At 51.5% G+C, this 21,434-nt stretch overlaps 1 protein-coding gene across 4 annotated transcripts in view; it reads right to left on the reverse strand.

Moving 5' to 3' along the window:
• The window catches only part of MDGA1 (MAM domain containing glycosylphosphatidylinositol anchor 1), a 59,465-nt gene extending 56,424 nt beyond the window's left edge, over positions 1–3,041 (reverse strand). For all 4 annotated transcript variants that reach the window (XR_009009588.1, XM_057555532.1, XM_057555531.1 and 1 more), the window contains exon 1: positions 2,012–3,041. Coding sequence is in view for 3 of the 4 variants with exons in the window: in XM_057555532.1 (XP_057411515.1) it covers positions 2,012–2,078 (67 nt within the window). In the remaining variant the exon portion in view is untranslated. The remainder of the gene's footprint in view (positions 1–2,011) is intronic.
• Positions 3,042–21,434: the final 18,393 nt, after the last annotated feature.

A 21,434-nucleotide genomic window follows, 5' to 3' on the forward strand; every position in this document is an offset into this window, starting at 1 on the left:
CATCTTGATTTGCTCTGAGTGAGAGCAGCTGGGACCTAGGCACACAAGGGAGTGGAGAAAATACAGAGAAAGGGGGACTTATAAGCCTACGGCTAAATCCTGGCCCCAAAGTACTCTGAATCAGGGTCCACAGAAACTACTGCCCCACCCCCTGCCTTCATTGCTGGGGTTTCCAGGCTAGGCTCAGGGGAGCTTCTTCAAGATGCGTTCCATGCAGCCCCGGATAAGGTTGAAGAAACTGGAGGGGATAGAGAAGAGGAATGGCCAGGAGATGGGCCATTCTGGCCAGGACATGGCCAGATCTGCCCAAGGGCACTCAGAGGGAGGAGCAGGGTGGAGGATAGCAGCAGAGGCGGAGGGCTCCCCATCGCTCTCCAGAGCCCCTGGGGTGTGGTGAGAAGGCAAAGACCTCAGCAGGTCCCTCCTTAGGCCACCTCTTAAGGAGACAGTGAAGCTGTAGGGAAACCTTGAGGAGAAAAAAGAAAGAGGAACCCCCCCCCCCAGTACACCCTGATGTCTTCCCCTACCCTGGGGAGGCCAAGGCCTTTGGAACCCGCCTAGTGGCCTCCTCTCTACAATGCAGCCTCTCTCAATCCCTGCTGCATTCTTCCTCCTTCTTTCCCTTTCTGGCCTATGTAAAGGGCCAGGCAGTAAGAGACACAAACTAATTAAGCAGCAGAGTTTGGCCAGATGCCTGGGCCAGCCTCCCCCAGGGAATTAAGCCCAAGCCAGCTAGCTGTGTAGGGCCAGGAGGATGTCACCTCCCAGGTACCCCCAGGACACCCCTCCCTCTTGCCAGGCTCAGGGAGACAGGCCAGGCATCCCCAGAAGGAAACATTTAGCATCTGCACTTGAGGCTGGCAGCTGAGGGACAATGCCTCTGCCCCCACCCCCTCAACAGAATAAGTCAAACCCTCTCCCGATCTATAGGTGAATAATTAGGTCCTCAACCCTAGAGAAAGAAGGAAAGAGAATCTTCCCCACTCCAGCTACACACATCATTAAAAAAGTGACCTATACAGACCACCCTGCAGTCAGAAGAAGGTAAAGTAAGGGCCACCGGGCCCCAAAGACTTTTTGTGCTGTGGGTCAGGGCATTGCTGGCTGCCAGAACTCAGAGGGAAAGTCCCTGAGAGGCATGAGCCCTCGTGATCCTGAACGGATGATGCCCACTCCCGGGATATTTCTCCCGGAAAACCGACGAGAGAGAAGGGAGAAGGGGTAACCAGAGTTCCCTTGGCGCCTGAGAGCGTGGGTGCGGACGCGGGAGCAGAGCTGCGTGGCTGGAGGCAGAGTTTCGACACGTAGCCTGATGGGTGCGTGCAGTGTTTGCTTTCCTGGGGACTGTGGCTGAATGTGTGCGCGCAGGCAGAAGGAAGGTGGGGCTGGGGTTTTGTAGCTGGGAACCGGGGACAGGAAGAACTAACTGTCTCAGGAGAAGTCCGAGAAGGGATTCTGGGGTCTTGGGAGCCGGATCTAGGGGATGCCTGCATCCGCTTGGGCTGTCAAGAAGCGAAGCAGCGAAGCCCAGCGAGAGCCGGGAAAGCGAGCCAGCCGCCGGGCCGCGGTAGTGGCAGCCAGCTCGCTCGCCAGCCGGGCGCAACTCCGCATCGTGCATCGCTCGGCTTCCACTCCGGAGGCCGAGCCAGGGTGGGATGAGGTTTCGGTGCAAGTCGTTTTCCCAGCCCCCGGTGTGCGGTCTGTCAGGGTCTCTCGAACCAACTGGGTGCTCTCAAGTGTTCCGATTCACTCCCGACCCTGGCAGGGTTTGGGAAAGTGGGTACTACCTCCCCCTGGCATCCCTGGCTTCACGCCAGACCCTACAACCTGTCTCCGTGCTCTGAAGCAGCTAGCTCGATCTCCTCGCGCTCTGGAAAAGGGCGGGGACCCGGGTATCCACTCCAGAGTCCGAGCCGGGGTACCCACCAAACCCGGGCAGCGCGCACTTTGCGCCTCTTGCAAAGTTTCCGCGCGGTGCTAAGCCGGCATGGAGCGGGACGCGGGCTCTTACCGTAGACTCCTTGTCCCTGGCAGTGGAAGGGGATCAGCGCCAGAAGTAGAAGGCAGGTCACCTCCATCTTCACGGCCCGTGCTTCATCCCCGCGAGGCGGCGCAGCCCGAGAGGCGGTGGGGGGCGCCTCCGCCGGGGCCCTGCGATGCCCCTTGCGTCTTCCCCTTCCCCGAGAGGCGACGGAGGGGGCGGCGGCGGCGGCGACGGAAATCAGGAGGCTGAGGAGGCGGCGGTGGCGGCGGCAGCGGCAGCGACCCGGGTTTCTCCTCCGGCGGGGCCGCTGCCCGCGTGGGAACGCAGGGGGCGCTGGCCCGGCCCCGGGTGCCTCGGCGCGCCCGGCGCAGCAGCCAGCGCCCCGGCCCGAGAAGCCCGGCCGCCGAGCCTCTCCGAGTTCCCAGGGCTGTCCGCTCGGGGTTCTGGGCGCCAGGGACCCCTTTGCGGAGGCGGAGGCGCTTGGATCCAACAGGCCACCGACGACTGACAAACTTGTCGTTTCCCCGCCCAGGGGACGCCCCTCCGCGGAGCTGGGGCGGGGAGGCCGGGGCTCCGCTGGGGTTAATCCGCTGTCTCCAGTTCTGCGGCCGGTGCTGGGGGCTCAATGGCCCGACCCAAGGGGGCCGGGCTGGGCGTCCTCTCGGAGGCGAAAAGCCCCGGCTCTGGCCCTCCTGAGCAGGGGAGAAGCGCGGGCTAGGCTCCGCGGAGGGGCGAGAGTCACGGGTCCACGGGTCCGCGAAGTTAGCCGAGCCACCGAGGAACCCCGGGGAGGAATCGCGCCCCAGGGCCCCGCGGCAATCAGGAGAGCAATTCCATCCAAGAGAGACCCCAGAACGCGGGGAAAGAAGGAAAGTTTGAGTCGTTTGAAAAATATTCGCGCTCTCGCCAAGGCCTGGGCTGCGGCGCGGGAGCCGCTTGCCGCCTCTGCTTGCCTCGCTCCGCTCCCGCCGTCTGGCCGTGGCGGTGGCGCTCCCCGGCTCGGCGCTCTCGGGAGAGCCGGGCTGCGCCGCGACCCAAGTTGGTCGTCCCCGTCCCCGCCCCCGCCCGGCGGCCTCCGCGGGCGGGGGCCCAGAGCAGGCGGGGCCGGGCCGGGCTGCCGGGCGCGGCTGCAGCTGGGCTTCGGGCCTCGGGAGCGCTCCGCTCGCTCGGCAACTTGGGCTTCGCTGTGCTGCTTTTTCCCCCCTCCGAGCTTTTCATTCCGCGCCCCCCCCCGCCTCCCCCTCTCCTCCCTCCTCCTCTCGTCTCCTCGTTCGGTCTCTCGCTCTCCCACCCTTTGTCGCTCGCTCTCCTGTTTGATTCCCCTCCAGTTAAAAAAAAGGAGCCAATTAAAGGCAGCGCAGCTCGCCGGGCCCAGCCTCTGTCCAATTTCCTCGCCTCCCCCAGGACCAATTAGAGAAAACAAAACAGGGCTGGGGGAAGCGGACTGCCTTTCTTCTCTCTCTCTCTCCCTCTCTCTCTCCCCCTCCCCCCTCCCCCCTCTCTGCATCCCCCCCTTCTCTCCCTCTCTCCGCCCCCCCATCCCCCCAGCAGGAAAATGTCAGAAAGCAGAAATGGATCCATCTATCCCGAGGACAGAGGCGAAGAGACGTGGGTTTCGGCGCGGGCTCTGCAGCGCGCTCGCACACTCGCTCTTCGCCCGCCCTTGCACACCCAGACCGGCTGCCCGAGCCGGGTGCACCGATCCCAGTACTCTCGCTGGGCAAGCACGGCCGTTCGCCCCGGGGACTCTAGACTAGCCTGCGGGGCACTGCCCACTTTGTAAATGTTTTGCACTTTTGTGGGGGCGGGACTGAAGCGGGTGTCGAAGGGAAAGGCCGAGGGCCGGGGCGCCCGCGGCTCTTGGGGTCCTGCAGGCTGGCGAGCCGGTCGCCTGCTGTGGGTCTGCAGGGTTGTCTGCGCGGCCCTGGAGTCCCTCCGCCCCCGGCCGAGCCCCGCCCCTTGCCAGGCAGCCTCGGCCTCTCCCGGCGTCCGGCGTGGGGGCCACCGCCAGAGCAGCTGGCTGAGCCCGGGGCGAAAAGGGAGCGATCAGAGCTCCTGCCCTTGCCTCGGCCCGCAGGTTGCCAACAGGTTTGTCCGCAGGACCCCGCAGCCGGAGCTTCCCCAGGCCACCTTCCATTATCCCCAGCTCGCCCCTCTCTCCGTCCTGCCTCCCCTCAGGACCTCAGGCGCCCCAGGGGCGCCCTCTCTTTCAGCAGCCAAGCCAGGGGCCAGCTGCACCTGCGGGGTCCCGCACTCCCGGACTCCGCTACCTCAAACCGGCCCTCCGAGAGCAGGGGTGGGGAGAGTGCTCCTCCCAAACGCCGGCAGGGAGAGGTAAAGGCTAGCAAGCAAGGCGGGCGGCCTCCCCCGCACCTCCGATCGCTTTCCTCTACCCAGGTCTTGCTAATCTCACCTGCTCCACCTGTCGCCGTTATTTATCTCGGCGTGTGCGCAAGGATTGTATTAGGGCTGCCCGTGGGAGCGCGGAAAACCGCAGCAACTAAGAAGCGGGGAGATTACAAACCCTCCTCCCCCACCCCCGGAACTGCGTAATATCTTGGTTGTGATGGTGGTCCACGACTCCAAGCATTTGTCAAAACTCAAAGACTGTATACCAAAAAAGACTTTATTTTTCAGTACGCAAATTAAAACAAAATTAAAGAAAAAAAGCCACCCCTTTCCCAGGCTCATGTCCAGCTGGTTCCCTCCTCTCCTGACCCTCCAGGGGCTGACCCTCACAGGAGCACGTGCCCCCAGCTTCGGAGGTGGGGTGGCAGGAATGTGAGGTGTCTGGAGAAATTCCAGACAGCATGGGGGGGCGTGCCATCAGGTAACATCTCCTCAGCTTCCTTCTGTCCATCTCAGAAAGTCCGAGACCATCGGAAGAATCTTTTTTTTTAATTTATTTGATTGGAGTATAGATGATTTACAATGTTGTGTTAATTTCTGCTGTACAGCAAGCTGATTCAGTTATATATATAACATCTTACGGAAAAACCTGAATGAACTTTTTGGCCAACCCAATACATACATTCTTTTTCATGTTCTTTTATCGGAAGAATCTTATTCTGCAGCCCACCCTCCACTTGATTGCTCCTCTTTCAAACCCTCCTTTTTTTCCTCTCCTTCCTTACCTGTGGGTCCAAGGCTGAATAAGGGGAACCAGATCCAACTTAGTTTTGGGCACCCAGCAGATTCCAACTGAAGATTTGTTAAATGAATGAGTGATTCCCATCCTAGACCAGATACCACAGACCTAGGATACCCTCAATGCCGCCATCTTTTCTACTCCCCACTACCGCCCCCCCAAACCAAAGAGAAAAATCCATTTTCTGCCCCACAGAGATACAGAGCTATCAGGCTCTGTATATTCCCACGCACCTCCCCCACCCAGTCTGAAAAGGAAGTGGCAACAATTGAGGGTGTGATGGTGAGTAGCTTCTTGTATTGTCATCTTTCTCCCCTTATTCAAAAATCGTCACCTCCTCCAGGAAGCTCTCAGGGAGTGATCACAGTGATTCCCACCCTCCTTGGCTTTGCCCATTTTGAGTTGAATGAGCACTTGTCCATGTCATGGGAAACTACCTTCCTATTTTTCAATTAGCTAGTCCAACCCCAAATAGCAGTTAATTGATCCTCTTTGGCTTTGGGGTGCATTACTGGTGAACAAGGAACCCCAATGACTCAGCTGACAGTCACTTGAATTTACCATCTCTGAATACCTACACTGGCCTAGAGAGAGAAGACTTGCGATGGGGGAGGGATAAAAGGGAGGGGGAGCAGAGAACCAAATTCTAGCCAGGCTGGGATTGAACATTTGCTGTAGCTAATGCACTTGTGAATACTCTGCAGCTAATTGTATGCAGTGTAAATACCTTGACAGCCTGCTTGCGTGCGCCTGTAAATTCAGTCATCTCCTCCCCTAGGTGTGCCTTGCCTGCTGCCTCTGACAGAGCCCTGAGTCTGACAATGGGAGGCAGCCTGGAGAAGGAAAAGAGCACTAGGCTTGGGAGCCATCTGTCCTGAGCTCCAGTCTTAACCTCTCTAGGCCTCAGGTTCCCCAGCTGTAAAGTGAGTAGGATCCCCATTTCGGAGAGTGGTTGAGAGAAGCGAGTAATAATAGTAATAGCTGACACCACCTGCCAGGCACTGTTCTAAGCCCTTCACGTGTATTAACTATTTAATCCTCATAACAACTATGTGACATAGGACTGTTATTCTCATAGAATAACATAGAAAGATTTAGTGATTCACGCAGCTGCTAAGTGACTGAAGTGGGCTCTGCGGCCTTGCTCTTTCCCACTGTTCTGTACAGAAGAGACGTAAGGGCCTAGGTATTTAGTAAATATTTTCACAAGAAGTGTTCCTATTCTCTTCTCGAATAGAGAACAGTCCTCTGGGCCCCAAATTGGGCTCTTGGGGGGTGCGGGATGAGAGCTAGACCACTGGACCTGAGGCATCCATGAAGTGGGCCACTGGGCACAGGCTGCCTGGAGGCTCGATGGTCAGTACCCAACTGCCAACTCTTGGGTTCCACCCATGATATTCTAAGAAAAACCCCATTATTTTGCCCTAGAGAAAGCCCAGCCTGCGGCCTCCAGGAAGACTAAGTAACTAGCTGTTGAGTGGGGGGGTATGTGAGAGGCCAGGGAACCAGGAGCCCCAGACCTCAGCCAAGCAGTGCAGCTTTGGGCTTTTGTTGTGAGAGTGCATTACTAGAAAGCTCTCCCATCTCCTCCCGCCTCTCGCTCACACGTCTCCAGCACGGCAGAGCCTGGGAGAGGAAAAAGGGAGAGAGAGAGAGAAAGAGTCTTTGCGGGAATAGCGTCATCACCTTGCAAGGGAAATTGTCTCTGAAAATCGTGCAGTGAGAGGTATTGATTCAATCTAGGGGCAAGCCACTTTCTGGTCAGGTAGGGGAAGGCTGGCTGGGAGGGGTGAGGAACAGGGAGAGTTATGACCCCGCTGAAAGACCAGTTTATTAATTCCAGCTCTAACAAATAGCCAATTAATGGTTCCAGCTGCTAATTAGTAAGCAGTTAACTCCTGTTATAAATCGTGCTGCTCGAGACTAGTAATATTGCAATCCTGCAATGACATCCTCAGAAAGGAAGGGCCATAGAGACTGTTGTTCAAAGGGTCTGTAGCCCCCTCCACTGCCCCCTCACTCCATACCCCCAGCAGGCTCTCTGCTCATGGAATGCAGGATTCAGAGCAGGGACCCTGACCATATGTTCACCATTCATTCATTTAAGAAATATTTAATAGGCTCCTGCTATGTGCCAGGCACTACCTTAGGCACTGCAAATTCAACGTGAACAAAACAGACAAGAACCCCTCCTCTCAGGGAGGTGACATTCTAGTGAAGAGACAGATAATATAGTCTATAAATAGTATTTAGATAGTAAGGAAAATACTAAAAGCTAGGAAGAGGAGCAGGAAATGTGAGGCCTGAAATGTTAGAGAAGGTGTACAGAGAAGACCCCATTGACACTTGAGTCATGACCTTAAAGAGAAGAGGGATCAAACCGTGCCAATGTCTGGGGGAAGAGCATCGCAGGGAGGGGGGGCAGCAAGTGCAAAGGCCCTGTGGTGGTGAGGAGTATTTGGCTGTAGCTGAGTAGATGAGGGAAGAGTAGTAGGAGCTGAGATCAGGGAAGTTAAGGGGGCAGGTCATTTGGGTTTTGCGTTCATTGCAGGATGTTGGACTTTACTCTGAGTAAGATGGGAGTTATGACAGCGTTATGAAGAAAAGAGGGACAGGATCTGACTTTAATTTAGCAGGCTTGTTGTGGCTCTGTGTGAGGAATTGATTGAAGGGGGTGCCACAGCATCCCTAGCACCTAACACGGTGCCTGGCACTTAGTGGGTGCTCAATAAATACTTGTCATAAAATGACAAATGAAAATTGATGGGGCTAGATTGTGAGAATGGGAACCATGATCGCTTTTGAAAGTCCAATTTGTTTGGATTCTCTTGTAAATTATTTTACAACCCTCCAAGGATGCCTGCACATTTGAATTTTCCAAGGAATTCCACATCCACCATCCTACTTGGTCCTTAAAATATGAGGTAAGTGAAGACATGTGGCCCCCACCATTTTACAGATGTGAAAACTGAGGCAAAGAGACATTCACTGACTGGCTTAACAGTGTGTTACTAAAATACCAGTCCTAGAATGATGGGGTTTGGGGGATGCAAAAGAGACAGGAGTCTCTCCCCCGCATTTCTGGCCACTGTCATGATTGCGCCCTGCCTCACTGTGAGATCCTCCCTCTCTGGGCTCCAGATTCTCATCTCCACGATGAGCAGATGTGCCTGAACTCCAAAGCCTTATGAGCTGTGTCGGAGACCTGGATGCTACCATTTCTCAAGTGAGGGTCACATGGGCTGTCTCAAGCTCCCTTTGTCCACACTAATGTTAGAACAGGGGAAGTTTTAACTTTTTTGAGCTGACAGTTCAGTGGATCAGAAGTAATTTGGTTTTAGCACCAGCTTGGAAACACATGGTCTTCCCACTCTGAGGAGGTGTAAGGAGCACTAATTTACCCAGCTCTACTTCCCCACTGGGTGGGTGTAGGAAGGGGGTGAATAGGCTGGAAAAGTAAGGTTCTCTTGACTATTTATTCATTAATTCAATAAATATTTATTAATCCAGGCATTGTGCCTGCATCATACTGAGCATCCTGGTGGAGACGTCCAATAAGTAAAGACCCTCAGGAAGCCCCAGTCTGAGGAGACACAGCCCTGCCCTCAGGGAGCCCCAGTCTGAAGGAGGAGACACAGCTCTACCTTCAGGCCCCCCACCTGGAGTGGGGAGACTGCTACTAAAGGTTCCTAGATCCTGGCATAAAAAAGGAGCCAGGATATAGACACAGGAACAGATACACTGATAAGAGCAATAAACTATCCACTACACGGGTAAATGCTAATGGCATAAGGAACAAGGACAGCACGAGGTGTGGTTACTCTGACTCTTGGCTCTACTGCAAGATTGTTTCATACCCCTAAGCCTGGTTGCCTGCAGCCTTCCAAGTCTCAACCAAGCCCAAGGGAAGCAGCTTGGTGTTTTATTTGGGTTTTTCTCCCAATGCAAATGTCTCTCTGGGCTCCTGGGAACCAGGCCTGTTTGAAGGCGAAACTGTGAAGCTGGCATGCAGCATCAACACCCACTGGGAGGAGAACCCACTCTCTCTGGGGGCCAGGCCCCACCCCAGCCAGAAGCCCCATCCCTGCCTCACTCCACTGGCCTCCCTAGGAAGACACACCTAGCTAAGGGGGCTGCAGAGCACCTGGAGACCAGCTCCTCCCTGAAGGCCCCGCCTGTTACTCTGGTCTCATGGATGTCACCTCCCACCCCAGGCTTAGAGTGGCATCTGTGCGGTGTGCTCGGTTTCCACACGTGCTGTGAGCTCCAGGGCAGGGTGGGTGTCCTGCTCCTATTTGGATCACTCGTAGACAGCACCCCGTGCAGGACTGAGCATATGGCAGCCACTCAGTGTCTGCTCATTAAAATGAACTGAGTCGGGTTACCCTGACTGAAACGGAAGTACGCTCTGGGCAAGACCTGAATTATCAGGATAAGGGAGGCCCAAATTGTCCAGACAATGTGTAGATTAGGGACAAATAGACATAGTGAATATATAAGAAGACATGTTCGAGTTACGTGCAGGCTGAGGGGAAGCAAATTCTTAGGGAAGGGAAGTAGGCAAGTGAGGGACAGAACATTCTGGGAAAATCATTGTGTACGCAAGTGGCAGGGGATGTGACCCTCCACTGCTGCCTCATTCTGGGATGCTTTCTAGGAGGGGAGGTGTGGGTCAGGTGAGTTTCCTGAAGTGGGGGGTGCGTTCTGCCAGGCTGCGGGTGGCTCTGTCCTCTGGCATCTGCCCCCAGGGCACCAGTGAAAGGCATCAGATTTCTCTGAGCTGGTCTTTCTCACTTTCTCCAGGACAGCTCTTCGGAAGCGGGATCAAATGTCCTCAGGCTTGAAAAAACAGGCTGGGGTATGAGGGGAAAGGAGGAAAGGGAGGAGGGGAGTGAAGATGTAGTTACAGGAGGGGAGGGGGCCAGGGCTGGGCCCAGGGACAGGGCCCATGATTCTCCCAGGTCCCTTTCCTTTTAAGTTCTCCAGCAAATTCCTTTTCCTTTAACCGTCACCTCTTTTTGAGCCCTGTAAAGTGGTAGTGGAGGTGAGGCTAGTGGGAAATCTGGAGCAGAATAATCGCAGGCACACACACGGACAGGACCGCTGCGTGGCATAAACTCCAGGGGGCGCCATTCACATAGAGTATGACAGGAACGGCGCCCATCTCCCAACCCCAGTGGGTGCGACATGGAGGCCCAGCTGCAGCTCCCTCCGCTCTGCCCCGACCCCAGGACAAGCTGATGTCATCCTACTCTGTACCTCATATCCCCCACCCCCTGCACCACGCTCCTTCTCTTCCCAATCCACTGCAGCCCCCAGCCCCTCTGGCCCCCAGCATGATGCGGTAAGGGATGGGAGGGGTCCCGGGCCGTGTCCCACAAGCTCCTTGTTCCAAACACACTACAAGCCCTGGGGACTCGCTGCCTTTTTGATTAACTCGTCTCATTATCTGGCCCTCCCGGCTCTCCTTGGGGAACCGCCACGTCCCGGGGGCCTTCGGAGCCACGTCTGGCCCTGAGCGAGCGTGGAAGCGGGACCCCGAGGGACCCTCCCACTCAGCCCTTTGAAAGCAGTCTAGCCCCACCTTTCACCGTTTCCACCCCCTAACCCAGGGCTTATCTGAAAGAGTAAGTACACAATCGCATAAGCATAAAATGCTCAGCCTAAAGGACACTTGCCCTCACAACCACCCAGTAGGTAGGTAGTTTTATCATCGTTTTAGAGATGGGGAATTAAGGAACAGAGAGGTTCAGTCACTCCCCCAAAGTCACGCAGCTAGTAAGTGGCAAAGCTGGTTTTCCAATCAGAGAATCTGGCTCCAGAAACTAGAGTCTATACTCTTCTCCACTACTTGGTGCTGCCTCTCACATAGAAGAGGGGCCAAAAGCTGACATAATACAGCTGTGCTGGCCAAACACACAGCCTCTGGCTACTAGTATTTATATAAGTTTAAATCAAGTCAAATTTAAAATTCAGTTTCTCAGTCACACTAGCCGCGTTTCAAGCGCACAACTCAACAGTCACACATAGCCAGTGACTACCGTTCTGGACAATGCAGATATAGAACACTTCTATCATCATAGTTTTGTAGACAGCAGTGCTCAGGAGTCTTTAATTTCACCCCAGCTCTACTGCTTACTAGCTGAGTAACTGTGGGCAAGTTACTTAACCTCTTTGTGTCTCAGTTTCCTCATCCAAAAAAATGGTGATAAGGATAGTGCCAACAGGGGCTTCCCTGGTGGCACAGCGGTTAAGAATCCGCCTGCCAATGCAGGGGACATGGGTTCGAGCCCTGGTCTGCAAAGATCCCACATGCTGCAGAGCAACTAAGCCCGTGCGCCACAATTACTGAGCCTGCGCTCCAGAGCCTGCGAGCCACAACTCCTGAAGCCCGGGCGCCTAGAGCCCGCAATGAGAAGCCCACGTACCGCAACGAAGAGTAGCCCCTGCTCATGGCAACTAAAGAAAGCCCGCGCACAGCAACAAAGACCCAACGCAGCCAAAAATACATAAATAAAATAAATAATAATAAAATTTTAAAAAAAAAGATGAATAGTGCCAACTTCATAGGGCTGTTAGGGGGATTAAATGAGAAAATGCATATGAAGTGCTCCATACTGTGCCTAACACATAGTAAGCATTCTAAAAATTATTATTTTTTAAATTATTTATTTATTTATTTGGTTGCACTGGGTGTTAGTCGTGGCAGGCAGGCTCCTTAGTTGCAGCTCACAGGCTCCTTAATTGTGGCATGCAAACTCTTAGTTACGGCATGCCTGTAGGATCTAGTTCCTTGACCAAGGATCGAACCTGGGCCCCCTGCATTGGGAGCACATAGTCTTATCCACCGCACCACCAGGGAAGTCCCTAAAAATTATGTTTATTATTAGGAATTCTAGTCCAGTCCTTCCTTTAACTAAGTAGGTAGTTAAGAAGCAGAGAAACTAAGGAATTGGTTCAAAGCCACACAGCAAATTAAATGCCAAAAGCTAGGGCTCCTGGTTCTTTTTATCATGGCCTAATGATACCACTATAGTTGATAAAGGACTTTCACATTTGACCCTCTCCAAAGTGCTGGGAGGCAATTAAAAGAGGTTTCATCAACCCAATTTTACAGATTAAGAAACTGAGGCACAGAGAGGGTGAAGTAACTTCTTCAGGTTCATGATGCTGTTTAGTAGCAGGGTGGGGAATTATTACTCTTCAGTGTTCTGCCCCCAGCTCTATTCTCCACTGTCTGTGCAAATTAACATGTGAGTGTGTGTGTTTGTGTTTTTTATTTGTTTACCATGCAGAGCTCAGGGACCTTTGTCCCCTATAGGTAGAATATAAATCATATAAATAATATTAATATGGTCTCAATTATGTAAAAGCTGTATATAGAATAAAGATGAAAAGGACAGATAGTTCCATTTTAATGATTATTGTGGGTGATGGAATTATGTGTGATTTGCATTTCTGTCCTCATATGCTTCTATTTCCCCCATTTTGTTTTTGCAAGCAGTATGTGTTATTATTTTTTTATGTAAATTTATTTATTTATTTATTTTTTGGCTGCATTGGGTCTTTGCTGCTGTGCGTGGGCTTTCTCTAGATGCCGCGAGCGGGGGCTACTCTTGGTTGCAGCGCGTGGGCTTCTCATTGTGGTGGCTTCTCTTGTTGCGCAGCACGGGCTCTAGGCACACGGGCTTCAGTAGTTGTGGCTCACGGGCTCTAGAGCACAGGCTCAGTAGTTGTGGCGCACGGGCTTAGTTGTTCCGCAGCATGTGGGATCTTCCCGGACCAGGGCTCGGACCCGTGTCCCCTGCATTGGCAGACGGATTCTTAACCATTGCGCCACCAGGGAAGTCCTAAGCAGTATGTATTATTTTCATAACCAGAAATAAACGTGATTTTCAAATACATTTTTTAAAAAAATTAAGTTCTTCCAGTGTTTCCCCCGTGGTCTCCTCTGCCCTCCAAGCAGTTAGGAGGTCTGACCCAGGGGTTGGCTTTGCCTGGCCAGATTTACTAGCAGACAGCAGGCTGGTGTTGTGCCTCTCAGCTCAGTCCCCTTCATCCACAGGCCCTCAGGTCCCTCTGCACTGGAGTGGGTTTGAATTTACTCAGCAGCATCCACATGCAATAAATGTCATACCGTTTTATTTTTTCAAGTCAAATAAATTCTGACCCCAAGTCTCCAATTGCCAGAGTGCTGAGAAACCAGCCTTAGTTATGTTTGGGGGGAGTCTCCAGGGTCATAGAAGAATCTAGGACCCAGGAAAGAGGCCTTGGGCCTTGTGGTTGCCATGGTAATTGACTCCTGTTGCCTTGGCTCCTGAACCCTGGGCCAGGCCTCGTCGGCCGGCTGCCCTGGACAGGCTGTGAGAGCTCTCCACAGCAGCCCTCTCAGTGACCACAGTGGGCCCTGGAGACCCTCAGGGCCTCAGCACTTGTCATCCAGCCTCCACAAATATCCCCATCTGGCACTGCAGGCCAGAGGGACACAAGGCCCCAAACAAAAACCCCCAAATGTCTGTCCCTTCCTGGGCTGGAGAGGCCCTTCTAGTCAGTCACTTTTTCCTCATCGCTTATCTAGTCTACTCTTCACTCCCCCGCAAGAGACCTCTACTTCCAAACCGAACTGGGTGGGGGTGTCCCTGTTGCATTGATAACAAAACCCAAAACTCCTTGAGGCGAGAAAACCCAGACTCAGACACTGACCTTGGTTCCTTTCTTGGGAGGGAGGAGGGGGAAATGTCACTCATTATTCCAAGTGAAATGGGAAAACACAAAATAACATTTCAGTGTAGATCCTGGCTATACAATTCATGCCTGAACTTCAACTGATGACTTCTTAGACCTCTCCCTGCCAGGTCAGGCAGAGGAGCATTTATGCGCCAGGGAGTGTGGAATGGAGTTCGGGATGTCTCATCTTCCCCTCACTAGGACCCTGGCTGGGGGAGGGCATGGCTAGGGGGAAACACAGGAATTGGAGTCAGAGAGACTAAAGTGCTAGACCCAAAGTAGGTGCTCAGTAAATACTTCTATTGTGGATGAATCTAATCTGGGCACAGTCCTTCATGTCTCTGAGCCTCAACATCTTTATCTGTAAAATGGGCATCCATTCATTCGATAACTATGTCATGATTACCAGACACTGTTCCAGGGACAGAGGTTGTACCAGTGAACATGACAAAGTCCCTCCCTTCCATTTCAGTGGATGAGACAAACATAACATTGTTATGTCAGCCCATATCCTATTATACTAACTTCACTGCCCTCCGGCTGACTTCTAATTGCCTTTGCCCAAGGCCTTCTTTGCCTGCCCACATATCGGCCAGAAGAACCAGGAACACCCAGCTCCCTGGGAGCAGCCCTCAGCAATGACTCACAGAGCTGGTGCATAAACACCCCAGCTCCCTCACCTGTCAGGCAGGATGTCCCCAAGGTATGTGTCCCACACTAGCTCCCAGAGTTCCCCAGCAGGGTTGGGCTCCAGTCCCCCTCCCCTCCACAGTAACTGGATAAATAACTGCACCCTTTATTGGCTGCCTTCCCTCCCCTGTATCACTTCCCCATCCTCCCCTGGGTATTTCCTGGAGTCACTGAATACTATTGCCCTCAAATCGTTATCTTGGGGTCTGCTTCTGCCAACCCAAGACATCAGATTATGATTGGTGCTATCAAAACAAAATTCAAGTAGGACAAGAGAGTGGAGAACAAGGGTAGGTGCCACTTTATTTATTTATTTATTTATTTTTGGCTGTGTTGGGTCTCTGTTGCTGTGCGAGGGCTTTCTCTAGTTCCGGCAAGCAGTGGCCACTCTTCATCGCAGTGCGCGGGCCTCTTCACTATCGCGGCCTCTCTTGTTGCAGAGCACAGGCTCCAGACGTGCAGGCTCAGTAGTTGTGGCTCACAGGCCTAGTTGCTCCGTGGCATGTGGGATCCTCCCAGACCAGGGCTCGAACCCGTGTCCCCTGCATTAGCAGGCAGATTCTCAACCACAGCCCCACCAGGGAAGCCCTAGGTGCCACTTTAGACAGGGTAGTCAGGGAAGACCCCTCTGAGGAGGTAACGTTCAGTTCAATCAAGGACCTGAGTGAACGTAAGGAGGGAGACAAGTGGATACCTGGCAGCAAAGGTGTTCCAGTCAGAGGGAACAGCGGGTACAAAGGCCCTGAGGTGGAAACACTTGGGAGCAGGGAGATGTTAATGACATCTGCCCAGCGGCTTGCAGTGAAGGATTCCTTGAGATAGTCTGTGTGGACTGGAAAGCCCTGGACACATATGAGCCATTAGGGCTTTTTAAATTCCCTCTCTTGAGCTGGCAAGCTCTCTTCAGGGAATAGCTCAGCCTCCTGCCCCGCCTGGGCTGCCGGGCCCCGCACCTCCCCCTCTGTGCTCACCTAGCCTCTCTGGCCTGGATCAGGGCTTGGTTTTTCCAATAACTCATTAGTGCAGCTTTTGTCATGATTGAAGAAACAAAAGCCCCAGCAAGAAAACCCCGTTCCGAGGAATTACGGGTTATTTATAAGAGAAGGCAAGGCAGCCTCTGCACTGGGGGAAGCCTGGGGGAGGCAGGAAGTCCCTGTGGATGGGGGACTGGGATACCTTGGATTTGCCTGGTGCTGGCCACCAATGCCCCTGCCCAGCGCGGAACAACCTCTTCTCTCCTCCCACCTGCCCCTGCCAAAGCTGCCATGAGTCACCACTGCCCGAGCCTCTTGATTTCCTTCCACCCCCTCATCCAGCTCTTGGTCTATTCATTTATTTATGTATTCATTTATTCACTCATTCATTCAAACGTGTATCGAGGCCTACTATGTGCCAGGAACTAGCTGGTGTTGACATTTCTGGAGCATAGGCATGAATCAGCAATTGTGTGCTGGAACAAGCTCATACGTGCTCACAGCTGACTGTACATGTCTCTTCTCAACTGCTCCTTCAGTACCATCACGTCGGTAGCTTTAGGTCAGCCATGGTGGGAGTATTTATATCACGGAAATTGGCAAGTGGTACAAATCAGGGCCTTCTCCCCAGAGAGCTGGTTGTTAAACATTTACTAAACCCACCACTGTACCAGGCCTCGGTATCCTGGACCACACAAAGCTGAACCCCAAGAACTTACAGTCTAAACCAGAGAAGGACATTGACCCAATTTCCAATGTAACCTTTAGCGCACCCAGATTTGTTGGCCTCAGAGCCACACAGGACTCCTACAACAGTTGTCTTTGCAACCTAGGAGTACCAAGAACAGAGAATTTAATTCTATCATGCAAGACATAAGAAGGCGTGATAAAGGAGGTGTATTTGAGCTGAGCCTTTAGGGATGGGTGAGATGTCGTCTTGAATGGAAGGTGTTCTGAATGGTGGGAGCAGTCTGAGCAAAGTTTCAGAGGAAGGGCCAGGCAGAGTGTGTTCACTCCACTTAAATAAAAATGCCGTGGCAGGGTGCTGCTCCCACCTATTACCTTCCCAATCACACAGCAAAAGTGAACTGCTTTCTGGAAGGAAAAATTGATATTGCAAGAGCTGGATTATTAGGGAAAAGCTGCTGGTTGGGTACCGAGGGGTGAGGATGCCCCTCTTCCTTCCTCCTCCATTCCTTCTTAAATATTTACAATGTGTGAAAGGGGCAGTCAAGAGGCCACCACCAACCCACCCTCAACACCACCGCAGTTGTTACCACAGTGTTCGTCATGGTATATAACCCCCCGGGCTGGCCCCACTGTCACCACTGACCCCATCATTACTTCCCGTATGGCTCATTGGCCCCGTTAAGCAGCTCAGACAGACACGCGTGCACATGCTTGGCTTAAAGATATCAGGATAGACACCCAAACAAACTCAAATGCTCCCAGTACTTCAACTATCTCCATCCCACATAAGAGCAGGCTTCTCAAAGATTTAATACTTGCCACCTCCTTACTCACTCTGGGAGGTAGCTGAGCCTCCCCTAGACATATACACACATGCATATGTGCAATGGCAAGTATACATCCAGGATGCAGCACCGTTGATGCCAAACCATTAGGCAGGTGTCGGGGAGGCTACGGTCCATTAGCCTTAACAATCCCTCCTGGAGCTGGTAAGCCAGTGGCGGCCATGCCTGGCCCACGTCCTCCCAGCTACCCTACCTGCCTCACCCCACTTGTCTGACAAGGAACTGAGCTTCCCACTAGTTCAAGGCAGCCTCCCCATCACTGTCCCTGGTCTGCTGCCAGCCGCATCCCAGGAGGGGAGGCAGAGCATGACGGTGCACTGCATCTGTAGAACACTCCACAGTCCTCAAAATACAGATTCGTATTCGCTCATTTAATTCTGGGAAGCCTGTGAGGTGGGGATTGGTGACTCCAGCCTGCAGGTGAGGAAACTGAGGCTCCAAGTGACTCGTCCAAGGAGAAGGTAGAACGAGAACCAAGGTGCTCTGATTCAGACATTCATTCCACAAGTGTTTGTTAAGTCCTAGATGCTGTGCTAAACCCTGGAGATTCAATAACAATAACGATAATGGTCAGTAATAATAATAATGACTAAGCTTAATGGCGTACATGTACAACACCATCTCAACCTTCACCACAACACTTTAAGACGTACCACATTTACTCCCACCTTTCAGCGGAGGACACTAAGTGTCGTTCCTGTGCTGAAGGAATTCACTGTGAGCTCCGGGGTCTCCCAAGGTTGGCCCAGGACCTCAACTCTCCTAGAATGACTGAAGCAGAAGTTCTTGGGTGGGACACAGGAATATATTGCGAATGTATTGTTCAAAAACACCCAGAGGTGAGCAGTACATGCATTAAAGCATGGGCACCAGAGGGGCCCCAAGGGCACACAATTGGCCAAGGGTCTTTGGGGACGGTTTGTCAGTGTTCCCTGGGCTCTTGGCCCCCACCTTTATCCCTTTCACGCACCCCCTGTGTGAGCTCATCTACTGCCACTCCTCTGATCACCACCCACAGCGTGTATGAGGTCAGGGGCACTCCCTGGAGTCAGACTGCAGCTTCTTGCCTGTGTGACCTTGGACAAGTTACCTCACCTCTTTAAGCCCCCGTTTCCCTGTCTGTAAAACAAAGCTACTAATACTATTAACAGCAGTTTCTTCCAGATTGCTTACTTTGTGAGAGGCACTATTCTGAACCCCTCACACGTGTAAACTCACATAATCTTCGAATGTCCCTGTGAGGTTGGCTCTTAACACCGTGCCCAGCGTGTTACATGCGCTTAGTAATCGTTAGCTGTTATTAGCTGCATCTTCAGCTCCGGGCTGCTCTGAGGCTGCCCATCTCTCTGCTTAGCACTTACAACCTCATTCTTCCTCCTGCATTTCTCCTCTCAGTGAACAGCTCACCATTTCCACATCACCCAGGCAGACACCTGGGACCAAACCCTGAACTCCTCCTTCCTTCTTTAAATCCACATTCAAGTCCTGCAGCTTCTACCTCCTCCACATCTCTCATAACCATCCCCTCCATCCACTTTCTCTTCCCATCACCACTACTTTTTTGGTGTGACCCTGCTCGTTTCTCACCTGGATTATGCAAAGGCCTCCTGATAGCTCCTTGCTTCCAGCCTACACACCCTGCAAACCATTCTGCTCTGCCTGAGACTTCCAAATTGCAAATCCACTGAAAATCCCTCTGTGACTCACCACAGACTCCAGGATCAAGTGCAGACTCTTCAGCTTAGCACATGGCGCTCTGCAGGATCCAGGCCCTGCCTTCCCGCCCTCTGCTCTCCCGACACACAGCAATATGGCCCGTCCGGTCATGCCAATTCATTCCTTTGCACAAGTGGTTCCCACAGTCTGGAGTGTCCCGCCCATCCTCCTTTGTCTAACCAGTTCCCCACATCCCTCATGACTCAGATCAGGCAACACCTCTTCCCAGAAGTCTTCCTGGATCTCCATTAAGTTCTCCTCCTCCATGCTCCTGGAGTGAAACCTGTAATACAATGAAATTATAATGACTTTATCTGTGTGTTCTCTCACCAAACACAGATGTCACCTGGAGGCAGATGGTTAAAATTAGCACAGTCACCATAGTCAGACGGCCCCAGTTCCACCACTTACTGATTAATTTCAGCTCCACCATTTACTAGCTGTGTGATCTTGGACAAGTGACTTAACTTCACTCAGTCTCAGTTTCCTTGTCTCCAATATGAGGCTAATGATAGTACTTACCACATACAGTAGTTGTGAGAATTGAGATATAGAAGGAAGAGTGCTTAGTACAGTGTCTGGTGCAATCCAAGTACTCAGTAAACGTTAGCTATTAAGTTACATACTGGGTGCAAGGCATCCTGGGAAAGTAAGTTCTGGCTTCTACTTAGGGGAAAGGCAAACACACAAGATATGAAGTCCCAAACAAAGGAAGAAGGTTTAAAGGCCCTAGGCAGCCAGGAAGAATAACAAATGTCCACTACAATCCACCTCTTGACTGCCTAAGGTCAACATACACCCTTCTTCCATTCTTAAGCTCATCCACCACGACCACTACCACCAAAACCTGCTTCCACCTAACATAATGTAATTATTCCTCACTAATGAAAACTTACCCTTTGGCCCAAAGGGATTCAATCCAAATTCATATCGGTAATTACACCAGGATAACTGGGATGTCCGTTCTCTTTCTAATTCCATCATGATCCCATGTTGATATTCTATAATCCATTCAACAAATTGCAAATATAACCATCCAGAAAATCCCTGTATACAAATAATAGGGAATGGGGATGGGAGAAAAAAGGGAAATTTTTAAAAAACAGATCAATACATCCATCACAAAGAGGGGTGGGTACAATATGGGTAGAAACTATAGTTCTTGTTTCTGTATCTACTCACAAGACCATAGCTGGTATTTGTCATCTCATCCCATGTCCTATTTGCACTTCACAAGTACCTCAGTTGGTCATGGTTCTTTATGTAATGGGACAGTTGTAATCTTCCATCTGAAGAAGGCTGAGCCTTTGATGGTGTTGCTTGTTTGGGGTCACTCTGGTCTTCCATTAACTTTTACCACTTGACCTAGAATTACTAGGAGATGCCCCATATACCTTCCTGCCTCATTGTTTCCCATTGCTTATTAAGGTCAATCACCCCAGTCAACACTATAATCCCCCTTTTAGCATGAGAAGCCAAAAGGTCCTGGTGACAAACCCACTTTTCAGTTCAATGGAACCATTTTGTCCCCTGCTAGAAGTATTCCTATCGTGGATATTCAGACTTCTAAAGTAGCAAAGTCTGGAGTCATGCGGCTAGAAAGCAAAAACCTTACAAATGGGTATTTAGGTAAAAGAGTGAGAGGTCTGGGTTGGAGACATGAATTTGGGTTTCATCAGTGCATTGAAACCATGATCAGAGATGGAGTGCCCCAAATAAGCACGAAACTGAAGGCAAGAAAGGAGCTAAAAACAAGTCTCTGGGGAACATTGCCTTGTAAGAGTTCAGCAGGGCAGGCAGAGAACTTGGGAGCCAGTGAGGTTGGGTGTTCTTTCTACTGAAGTCCAGCTCTCTCTTTAATGAACCTCTTTGCAACAGAATCCCATCCAAGGGCAGGCATGTCAAGAGTTAACGCTCCTTGGATAAAGCTCATGTCCCTCAAGCCATGATGTAGACCTAGTGTTACAATGCAGCAATGTCTTTTCTGCGTTTCTAGAAATTCTCTTTCTCAAATCCCAAGTCTCAAGAAAAGTCAGTCAAGAAAACTGAAAAATGGGAAAAAGTATTATAATTCTCCTGGGAAAATTAAAGCTTCATAATCAACATAGAGATGTTACTGGTTTGAAGGGATCAACTGATGATGTCAAGTTGAAAGCAAAAGCTGAAAACCCCAATACATGGAGTTGAAGGTTAAGGTCAATGTCTCTGGGAATTTGGTCAGGAGCTCATAGCTGGGAATTTTACCATCTAATCTGTCGGTCTTGCGTGTAGCTGTTGCTATTATATCAGTGTATGTTGGGAGCCCTGTCTGTTCCCGATGGTGAGTCATTCTTACAAATAAAATAAATATTAATAAGTTTATATGCATAGTATATTTTATACAAATCCTCTGAGTGATATCCCAAGAAATAAGCTTTGGAAGCAAAATAAGCCCTTAAATTGGCAATTTGGTATTTGTAGTCCTGTTAACTTTGCTGGGATCTGAATGTTACATTCTTCAAGTACTACCCAATCATGATCACTGGCATCTTCCAGTGCTTGAATATTCTCTGTGGAAGAAATGCAAAGAGAAGGAAATAGGAATGTTGTAGAATTCTCAGACGCAAAATCAGATACTGATCTAAAATCTGAATGAGTAAAGACAATATCAATTTCAGTGG

The sequence above is a fragment of the Balaenoptera acutorostrata genome, chromosome 10, assembly GCF_949987535.1.
Source record: "Balaenoptera acutorostrata chromosome 10, mBalAcu1.1, whole genome shotgun sequence".
Taxonomy (NCBI): Eukaryota; Metazoa; Chordata; class Mammalia; order Artiodactyla; family Balaenopteridae; genus Balaenoptera; species Balaenoptera acutorostrata.